Source organism: Borostomias antarcticus (genome assembly GCF_949987555.1).
Source record: "Borostomias antarcticus genome assembly, chromosome: 7".
Taxonomy (NCBI): Eukaryota; Metazoa; Chordata; class Actinopteri; order Stomiiformes; family Stomiidae; genus Borostomias; species Borostomias antarcticus.
This window is the reverse complement of record NC_140240.1, coordinates 12,900,320-12,911,562: the sequence shown is the minus strand read 5'-3', so window position 1 is coordinate 12,911,562 and position 11,243 is coordinate 12,900,320. Positions and strand designations below refer to the sequence as shown.

The window sequence follows — 11,243 nt, the reverse complement described above, 5'->3', positions numbered from 1 at the left end:
GGCCAGCTCTCTGCGGGTGTGTGTGCGTGCGTGTGTGTGTACCTGCTTCATCTTGGCCAGCTCTCTGCGGGTGTGTGTGTGTGTGTGTACCTGCTTCATCTTGGCCAGCTCTCTGCGGGTGTGTGTGTGTGTGTGTGTGTACCTGCTTCATCTTGGCCAGCTCTCTGCGGGTGTGTGTGTGTGTGTACCTGCTTCATCTTGGCCAGCTCTCTGCGGGTGTGTGTGTGTCTGTGTGTGTGTACCTGCTTCATCTTGGCCAGCTCTCTGCGGGTGTGTGTGTGTGTGTGTGTGTACCTGCTTCATCTTGGCCAGCTCTCTGCGGGTGTGTTCGTCGTTGCGCAGGTCCTTCTTGTTGCCCACCAGGATGATGTTGACGTTGGGGCAGAAGTGCTTCACCTCCGGCGTCCACTTCTCCGGGATGTTCTCTGGAAGAACACAGACGAGGACCTGCGTTTAAACACTACACCTGCTGTGGATGAACGCTCAAATGTCTATAACTTATATCAAAAATAAAATATTATAACTATATAAAAAAAGTTCAAGAGATTCAAGATCCAAATGATTCTTGAATCTCTTCAACTTTAAGTTTTTTTTTTTTTTTTTTTAAAGAACACTGTGTGCTTCAACGTACAGTAAACTCTCAGCTACTAAGGGAACTCCAGAAACAGAGTGATGACAGTATATCATGATGTCCCTAACTGCCGTAGCATTTCACAGAACATTTGCACTGTTATGTAAAGCTATCCTAGGTACCGTACACTCCCATCCTACATCTGCTCTCTGACTGACATGAGATCTGTGGGTGGTTACAGTCTGAGATCACGAGCTGTCGTCTTGTTGTCTGTGTCCAGTGCGAGGACTGACCTGGGGATGCTTTTATGTGCTCCGCTCCACATACCTGGAATTTGATACTAATGGGAATTGGTCTCTCTGCCTGCTCTTAAAGCTCTTTAATGCTCAGTGATAAATGATTGTTGGTACGTATAAATGCCCAAAGGTATTTTAATTTGTACATTATATAACCTTAAACGCATTCTATGTTTCCTTGTTGTTTTTATTGCTGTTTCTGTCTAACTTTTTATGGCCAGGTCTCCCTTGTAAATGAGATGATTGATCTCAACGGCACTAACCCGGTCAAATAAATGTTAAATAAAATAAAATTCATGTGCTGATCGGATATGGGCATTTTCCCTTTCCTGGAAAAGCAGTACAGCCTGGCGCCTTGGTGTCGGACACGTACCCAAACTGTCGGGGCTGTCGATGGAGAAGCACATGAGGATGACGTCTGTGTCTGGGTAGGAGAGAGGCCTCAGCCGGTCGTAGTCCTCCTGGCCGGCGGTATCCCACAGTGCCAGCTCCACCTGAAACACACCCCAGGGAAGGATGAGAGAGACCAGCCGGGCGCTCTACTGGAACAGCTGGACGAGACGAGGAACCAAACACCATATTCTCCTCAACAGATAGACCCGTGCGTATCCATATATGTATTGTAGTGAAAACGACAACATAAACAAATCAGACTAAAAAGTGCTCAACTGATAATGAATCTATCTTCATACTTGGAGATGAAAACCGACGCTGGGAACGCCGCCAGAACAATTTATATGGTTCCGGCGTCTGCCAGAGGCGCGTTCTGTACCGCGTTCTCATAAAGGAAGATGATTTTAGCACTGGCGTGGTGTGGCTTTCTCTCCGTGTTACCTCAAGGACAATGAAATAAACAGCACCCCGGGAAGCTCAACAAAGCTCATTCCAACTGGAAACGTCTGGACACTTATCTATGAGGGTCATGGTGGTGAGAGAGGTGACCGTGTGGCGGCTCAGGGCTGGGGAGAGCCAGGGCAGCCCAGAGGTTTCGGGCGGCAGCGTGTTTCGTTAGCTCCACGACCAATCAAGAGACCGGGACGAGGCCCAGCTCTGTCCAATCATGGCGCTGATTAAATCACTTAGGGAAATCGGGTGATTAGGGGGAACACAACCAGATATCTTCTGCTCCTGTGTGTGTGCGTGCGTGTGTGTGTGTGTGTGTGTGAGAAGCATACCAGAGCAGCACTTCACTCAAGTAGGCCTAGATTCCATTACTGTCTCATCTCATATGGACCAAAGGTTTGACGGATCCTCACCTAACTTTAAACGCGCAGTTAAATGTATGGCGAGAGTGGGCCAGGATTAGTCAATGACACACTCCTGAAACGGTGCTTTCACTGGTACCTCCTCCTGGCGTGAGCAGCAATGGCTGCCGCATCCCCTCAAGACACAACGCTACAGGGAAAAAAAACCACACAAAACTCCCCACAGAGCCTAGATTTAGAACCGTCTCGGTCCACCGAAGGTGAGAACACCACTTCCCCTGTGGAAGGGGGCAGAACGCGGAGAACGCAGATCTTATCCCGCTGGCTTAAAGGACGATGATAATAATCGTTGTCAGATCGAGTCCGATCAGCCAGACAGATCTCTCTCTCTCTCTCTCTCTGTACTTCCTGTCCAGAAGACACTTGGCCCCGCCTTCTCGAGTCTCCCCCAGAGCAGGAAATGAGAGGCGTTTATCAGGGGTGGGGGGGGGGGGGAGGCAGAGAGAGAGACCGTAGGGGAGGTGGGGAGGGGGGGGGGGTTGCCTGTGGACATCCCTGTTCCCAGTCCCAGCAGGAGCCGGGGGAAAACAGTCATTTCCTGTTTTGCGGAGCTGGTCCTGCGGTGCTCAGAACGGGAGAACAAAGACCATTAACATGTCCCGTCTGCAGAACCGTGTCCCTGCAGAGTACCGCTCCACCCTCCACTGACTCACACACACACACACACAAACACACAAGCCCAGAATACATTTACAAAGAAAAAGAGGCAGAGAGACAGGAAATGGGGAGTTCCAGCATCAAGCTGAAATTCACAAAGACTATTCTGGGATTCGTTATATAACCACGCTCTTCCTACCTCTGAAACAGAGGTCAGTCCCGTCGCAGAGATCAACCATTAGCAGTACTATGTCCTGGTACCTCACCATTTCACTTTGCAGTACATGAAGTTCCCCTAATTCCTGTAACTCAATAGTAGCACCCATAGTAAAAACTGTAGTTATATAGGAACAGCTATGTAAGAACCTAGTGTAAGGGTTAAGCTGCATACCTTACAGTAGGTTACATGTGGAGGGGGGGGCTCTCCAGGGGTAGTTGGATATGGCTTAAATTTGTGTTACCAACACAAAAGTCATCACTTCCACTTACTCCTAGAAACCCCCAGAAGTGTTTTGGTTCCTATGTAATTACTATGTTGCGAGTCACAGGATCCGGTTGGGTCTTTAAGCCCTCCAGGAGGCTTCAGTACCAACCTGTTTCCCGTCCACCTCGATGTCGGCGATGTAGTTCTCAAACACGGTGGGCACGTAGACCTCGGGGAACTGGTCTTTACTGAAGACAATGAGGAGGCAGGTCTTCCCGCACGCTCCGTCTCCTACGATCACCAGCTTCTTCCTGATGGCCGCCATCACTGTGGACAATGGAGGGAGAACTCAAGTTAGCTAGCCACTGTTAGCAACTTATCCTGAGTCACAGGTGTGATCATCGGAGTACCCAGAAGCTCTCACTGTGACAAGAACTTCTGGGAACAAGCTATAATATTTGTGGACACCAATGATAATCCGATCAGATTTTCAACCGGATGCTGATTGGCCTGCGCAGATAAGGGGCTGTGACGAGAGGCTGATTTGGCCTCTGATTGGTCAATGACTGAAGAATTCCACTTTTCAAGTAGCCTATTGCTAACGAGTCCTGCACTCTAGTGCGTTTGACTCCAGACTACAGGTGTGTGAATACTATAAAACTACGAGAGAAAGATCTACAGCAACTAGAACACCTCTGAAAGACACTGAAACATTATTTTTTCTGTTGTTGGTTTGCTTTATATGTAGGCTAATTATATGATTTTGGCCTAATTATATAATGAATAAGCAAAACATAGGCTTGGATATTATTTTCCCTCTGTGCGCATTTTTGAGTATTCTCAGACTGGTCGTAGGTGAGGGGCGAGAGTGCATTTCTCTCTATCTGAATCTGAAAGCCGGACGTTTGAGCCGACCCTTAGAAGACGACACTGTCGCTGCCGGTCACACAACCGCCTTCCTAGAGGGCACATCTCAGACAGCTGTAGCCTCAGACCTTGAACCCGCAGCGCCGAGTCTAGATTAGAGAGCAGCACAGGCGGCAGGGGAGGGGCGGAGGAGAGCAGGAGGGGGGAGGAACGGGGAGGAGAGGAGGAGGGGGGAGGAGAGGAGGAGGGGGGAGGAGCGGGGAGGAAAGGAGGAGGGGGAAGGAGGAGCGGGGAGGAGGTGAGACAAGCTGGAACACGGAGGAATGTGCTGCCTATCAGTCCGGCCTCCAGAACTCCACCCTGTTAGGCCGCACCGTGCCAAAACATGGCTGGGAAATCAGATCAGCTGGAGAGGAACTGAAGTGGTTTCCTTAAACTAGACCAAACAATGTTCCTCTAGTGTTTTGTCTGGAGGCCCTCTGCTCAACTATGTATTGTGTTGTTGTTATTGTTGTTGTTGTTGTTGTTGTTGTTGTTGTTGTTGTTGTTGTAATAACGCATGCTATGGAAACCATTCAAACCATTTCAGGCCTCTGAATACCTACTGAACACCTCACCCAACAGACAAAAACAATCAAGCCTCTTGGGTTGGTGCATGCCACCTAAAGGTCGTCAGTTTGTAATTTAAGACCATGTTCGCCAGGTTCGCACACACAAAGGACAGGCCCGTCCCCGGTCCCCTCAAAGGACAGGCCCGTCCCTGGTCCCCTCAAAGGACAGGCCCGTCCCCGGTCCCCTCAAAGGACAGCCCCGTCCCCGGTCCCCTCAAAGGACAGGCCCGTCCCTGGTCCCCTTGGCAGAGAACAACGAGACGAGGCGTCTGCGGAGGACCTGCCCTGCCTGCTCCGGCCGAGCACTGAGGCGGGCTGGGTGACTTGGCAGTTAGCGGGTGATGAATGCGCCGCTGGTGCCCGACAGCGCCCGCGCATCCAGTCGTTTGGCTCTCGCCTCGTCCGCCGCGGAGCAGACGGCCTGATGGCGGTGGCCTTCGCCGGGGAACGCGCTCGTCAGGAAGGGACATCCGTCACGACGCGCTCGTCAGGAAGGGACATCCGTCACGACGCCTCGGGCCCAGCGGCCCTCCGGTTCTGTCTGCTGCTTTCTCCTGCCTGGAGGCCGAGTCGGTCACAAACTAAACCACTAGAAGCGACAGCGTTTCCCCACGATGGGCTAGAACCCGTGTCTGTGATGATGAGCCCAAGCTACTCACTCACCACCAGGAATCTGGCAGACACTACCTGACATAAGCAAACTAAATTGAGGTGAATTCCAATTTCAAGAAGCAGCTTCTTTACCTGGGTGGCTCCATTAGACTACCCAAAATAAAATGCTGGAGCACTCATGTAGTCTGTGCGTTTATTTCAGACAAACAGCTGACTGACGTTTTGACTAAGTGTCTTCCTCAGAGTCAACAACCGGTTTAGTCGAAATGCCAGTCACCTGTTCGTCAGAAATAAACGCACACACTAGCCTACATGAGTGTTCCAGTGTTTTACTTTGGGTAGCAGCCTAAAGTATGCCATCCTGATCTATTGAGCATCAAACCCTTTCTTTTTCTAAGCTTGTCTGAAGCGCGCTGGTCTCCACCTACTTGGACGTCAGCATTAAAGGCCACCAGGCCAGCGCATCAAACTCAGAATGTGTGAGAGCGTACAAGTGGGCCGAGAGCGCCCGGACTGGACCGGACCTGATCCGGAACCGAAACGGGCGGAGAAGACCGCGATAGGCCGAACGAGTGGGAGAGAGACACCGCGACCCTGGAGGCCCGCGCCGTGAAACAAAACAATCGTCTTCCTCTGCTGGGGGGGCGGGAGCCGAGGCCGGGCTGTGTTTGCTGTGTTTGTACAGGCCTCAGAGGGGCCCGGGCCAGGAGAGGTCTGCCAAGGGCTACACCCCTCCACATGAAGCTGCTCGCTTTGCGCCGCAAACATGATATGACACTGAGTAAAACATATATCTCTTCGGGGAACATCCGGAACGGGAGAGGGAGATTAGGAATGCTGCTCGGTCTCCATCCACAGCAGTAAAGAGTTAAGCCAACAATGTATCTTGTTCTTCAGAACAAGTCATGCTTATCAGACTTCTCTAGGCACAGTCCGTCATTGTAGCCTGATAACTCCCTGCCCACGAATAAATCAACTTTAATTCCAAATTAGATAAATGTGCCAATTGTAACAGGCCACATTAACCAGCCTAACAAACTAAAACGTAACCAACTTAAATGACATTAGAGACATGGATCTTGTGTGCAAATTTGTATTCAAGTGACAGTTGGGAGGAAAACACAATCCTTCCAAGCAATCATCTGATCAAACATATCTCCGTCTAAATGGATGCAGAAGACTATTCCTCTGAGGAGATGCAGCTAGATGTAACTCAAGGGGGATGTGGATGTCTGATGGCAGATTCGGGGTGAGCCAGTGTGACGAATGAAACAGAAGCACAGAGGATGGAGGGATGGTGCAACGCTGCTATGACATCTGAACCACCGTAGCCTCCCTGCTCTACTGCCTGCTCTCACAGACATCATCAACACTTCACCTCACCAGCCTCCCCCAGGCTCCGCAGTCCAGGAGGGGTTACGCAACACAGAAATGAGAAAGATCGCAGTGAGAGAGAGAGAGAGAGAGAGAGAGAGAGAGAGGGAGAAAGAGAGAGAGAGAAAGAGATGGAGAGAGAGAGAGAGAGAGAGAGAAAGAGAGAAAGAGGGAGAAAGAGAGAGAGAGAGAGAGAGAGAGAGAAAAAGAAAGAAAGAGATAGATAGATAGATAGATAGAGAGAGAGAGAGCGAGAGAGAGAGAAGGAGTGGGTGTGATAAAGAGAGATGGAGCGAGAGAGTGACTGCTGGGATGGGGCAGCCTTCCCCTAGTCCATGTATGAATCACCAAATAAAAACATCAAAACAGGATGCATAGCATATGAACCGACACACACAGGCCCCGGCTAAACACCTTCGAAGAATCCAGCCCGACCCTGATGAATCAACAACAGGTTTGCAGTTCGGTAAACAAACAAGCAGAAATACTATGAGGCACAAACCAAATATGATTGTTCCGTGGTCCCTGCGGTCAACAGTGAGAAACCAGGCCTGTTTTTGTCCGTCTCTCTTGCTGTACGCTGCGTTCAGACGCTCGAGAGGTCACTTCCTGATTGGAGTGTCTTGACTGGCCACTGGTGTGCGGGAGCTGAGCTCCTATTGGTCAACCCCACACAGTTCAGAACAGGTTGTATCATCCAGCACAGGAGAAACACGTGTTGTAACACTGGAAATTAAGCCTCAAATGAATAGTGGAACTTCTGTTTTCTATGTACATTTGATTCCACTGATGCAACAGACAGAATTAGTGTCTGTCTAGGAGCAGAGCAGTAGTGTGTGACCGTGTCTATCAGTAAGGGGTTGACCGGCTGGTCAGTGTGTGACTAGTACAGACACACGGCAGTAGAGGTGGGGGGTTGTTAGTGGGCTGAAGAATTTAGTTCACCTCTGTGAGCAGCCTGTCTGAGAAATGGGACAAAGTTCAGCACTGGCTGGCTGGCTGGCTGAGAGAAGCAGAGCACACAATGACCAGGCACTTTCCACTGCCATGCCTGATACATGAATCAGCCATGTTAATGGCCAAACTGCTCCTCACACTCCTGGCTCATTTCACTGTGGTTGCATCGAATATGAACTTGCTGCTCTCCTGTAAAACGGTGGAGACGGCACTCTGAGATCCAGTTTGGAAGGTCAGATGTGTGGAGCCGTGTTCAGAATGGGGCAAAATAACACAAAGTATTCCCATCCAAATCCAGACCGGTATGAGCTCATATCAACAGTTCCAGGAGGACACAGACACTTGTGTATCTTCTGCATTGCTAGATCAGAATCAGAATAGTTAGCATACCTCAAAGTGGAGGCAGCCTAACTAGATAGTCTGGCTGTCCCAAAATAAAAACCCTAGGCTACACCAACATTTTGTTTCCTATTGACAATGCCTGCTGGGCTGGCCCCAAGGAGGTTATAACCCTGGCCCCAAGGAGCATAGGCGATTTGACCCTCTGAGAGTAGGGGGGGCAACATTTTGACGTGAGAAAAGAAATACAGTTCTGCCGTCCCGTCCCATTTATTTACAAAGAATGCCAGTTGTGAACAGTATGCTAATAAGAAATCCATATGACAATTCAATATGCACAACGCATCAAACTTCATCTGGACACCACGAGCATGTTAATATGACTTTATGACCGAGCACTACTAGGCCATACCCAACATCACAACATCAAACTGCAACCATCTGCTGGTGCTAGCTTCCTCGCCGGTGGTGATGTTGCTAGTGCTAGTGCGAGCTTCGATAGCCTCTGGAGCACTTCTGCATTCGATTGCACCTGTTTATTTATTTTTTTATTTAAAGAATTTGAGAAGAGTTGGGCTGGCCAATCAGGAGGGGGCACTTGTGGTTATAACGCTGGCCCCAAGGAGGTTATAGCACTGGCCTCAAGGAGGTTATAACGCTGGCCCCAAGGAGGTTATAACGCTGGCCCCAAGGAGGTTATAACGCTGGCCCCAAGGAGGTTATAACACTGGCCCCAAGGAGGTTATAACGCTGGCCCCAAGGAGGTTATAACGCTGGCCCTAAGGAGGTTATAACGCTGGCCCCAAGGAGGTTATAACACTGGCCCCAAGGAGGTTATAACGCTGGCCCCAAGGTGGTTATAACGCTGGCCGCATGGAGGTTATAGCACTGGCCCCAAGGAGGTTATAACGCTGGCCCCAAGGAGGTTATAACGCTGGCCCCAAGGAGGTTATAGCACTGGCCCCAAGGAAGTTATAACGCTGGCAAGGAGGTTATAGCACTGGCCCCAGGTCAAGACATGGTGGTCCTCAGAGGCATGCCGGTGGCTGGACCAGCCAGGAGAGGGTTAGATGATGAGATGATGACCAGCCAGGAGAGGGTTAGATGATGAGATGATGACCAGCCAGGAGAGGGTTAGATGATGAGATGATGACCAGCCAGGAGAGGGTTAGATGATGAGATGATGACCAGCCAGGAGAGGGTTAGATGATGAGATGATGACCAGCCAGGAGAGGGTTAGATGATGAGATGATGACCAGCCAGGAGAGGGTTAGATGATGAGATGATGACCAGCCAGGAGAGGGTTAGATGATGAGATGATGACCAGCCAGGAGAGGGTTAGATGATGAGATGATGACCAGCCAGGAGAGGGTTAGATGATGAGATGATGATGATCTCTCCCACTGGGAGACCAGAGCAGGCACCTCATGACTCACTGTCACTGCTACTCAGCAGCTCAGACGAGGCAGCCTGATGGGGCCAACTGGCTGACAGCTCCAGGTCCGCCTGGGCTCGGCTGTTTTAGGAGGGGGTCAAGCACAGCCCGCATTCTTTTCCAAATCACAAAAATGCAGCCCTAGACTGACGCAAACTCACTTGTGTTTTTAAAGTTTGGCAATATATTATTCAGCATGATGTTTCAAATTTCTGTTGGATTGTAAAGAGTCGTCTCAAGCACTTTTCCCTGGGAACTTAACCATTTACTATGCTCCGGTAAACTGGTTTAATCGTTCTGATTGTTACAGTAACAACGCCCTGTAATTTTGGATCATTCATCTGACATCATTTCAATGTTTGATCCAATAAAAGTGGTCGATGGTGGCCTATGCGCGACGAGAAACTCGCCCTTAAACATAGTTCTGAGAAAATAAATCAATGATCTGAACTGTAGAGAATGGACGACTAATCCAGCCTGCCTGTTGACCCGAGGCTGCCAACAGTTTGTTAAAATGCAGCCTTCGAGAGCAATCTGCCCTAAGTAAGCTTCCTCGGCAACAGTGTCGCAATCAACAGTTGTGGCTTACTCGTTAACGCGTCAAATAAACGCAGTAACACAAAACAATCTGGGAAAAACTGAAACATTAAACTGTAGAAACTTATCGGCTGTCAAACTATGGACATGACGGAGCCACCACCTACTTCTTCCTCTCAAACAGATCATACATTTCGCTTAGCTACTCAGAAGAATGTTCAAATCAAACCCGCTACAATGGCTTCAAGAAAAACACACATTTAGGCAACACAAAATTACCTTCTGTCAGCCGTGTAATTAGATTTTAGTCCCGATGTGCTTCTCTTCTCGATCGTGACACCCTTGCTGCAGTATACGGTAAATTACCGAGAGGGTGCTAAGTAACGGGGCAGACAAACACAGGATCCTCCCACCGATCAGTGGAAAGACGGTGGCGGTGGTGCGGTCTCTCTCGCGGCCGCTGGAGTCACCCCACCCCCCCTCCACGGCCCAGGATGACATCATCTGGAATGGCTCAACCTAGGCTACTGTTTAAGGTGGGGAAATAGTGGTGGTTGAGTGTGTGATAAAGTGTGTGACTGACCTCTGAATCTGCAAGTGAAAGCAGCCAGTTCACTACAGTAGGGCCTACTAGACCATGTTGTAGACTACACGATGAGCGAAATTGGTGTATTATGGAGATATCCTAAAATGTATATTTTCTGTGACATGCAGAAAATACGCGTGTAGGTCTATGGGCAATATCTAGAGACTGTATGAGATATTGAATCAAGAAATTCTGGGCGAAAATATGTGCATAGGCTATGTGGAGATATAGGCCTACTGACATGATACTTAATGTGACACTCAATGTAGGCTATGTAGCCTAAATGTCGGCTACATTTAGCGTGTCCATCCACCGCATATATCTCGGCTATATCTTAGGCTATAGTCTATGTTATAATATGTTAATAATTGATTTGATGTTCTTTGACTTTGGATGTTATTTTTTAGGATGTTATTTTTTAGGTAGGCCTATATAAAATGGACACAACAGAGAGTCCATGAGCCAAGACCCCAAAATTAGCTCAGGAGGTAGCAGGTCATCCAATGATTGTAGGGTTGGCGGTTTGAATCCCGGCTCCTCCTGGGGACATGTTAAAGTGTCCTTGGGCAAGACACTGAACCCCAAATTGCTCCCAATGAGCAGGCTAGCGCCTTGCATGGCAATTGGTGTGTGTATGTGTGTGAGTGGGTGAATGAGAGGCCTTCATTGTAAAGCGCTTTGCATAAAGCTAGCGCTATATAAGTGCAGTCCATTTACCATTCCTAGACATCTAGCTCCGTTTGGCATGATAACCGAGGGTCGCGTCCATTTG

At 49.3% G+C, this 11,243-nt stretch overlaps 1 protein-coding gene across 1 annotated transcript in view; it reads right to left on the bottom strand.

Annotated features, from left to right (window-relative positions):
- LOC311311229 (rho-related GTP-binding protein RhoA-D-like) overlaps window positions 1-10,298 on the bottom strand; it is a 16,697-nt gene extending 6,399 nt beyond the window's left edge. The window contains exons 1-4 of the mRNA XM_084440910.1: window positions 10,165-10,298; window positions 3,323-3,480; window positions 1,241-1,361; window positions 295-425 (exon numbers count right to left, since the gene is read on the bottom strand). Coding sequence (XP_084297036.1) covers window positions 295-425; window positions 1,241-1,361; window positions 3,323-3,478 — 408 coding nt within the window. The 5' untranslated portion in view covers window positions 3,479-3,480; window positions 10,165-10,298. The remainder of the gene's footprint in view (window positions 1-294; window positions 426-1,240; window positions 1,362-3,322; window positions 3,481-10,164) is intronic.
- Between the last annotated feature and the right edge of the window lie 945 nt (window positions 10,299-11,243).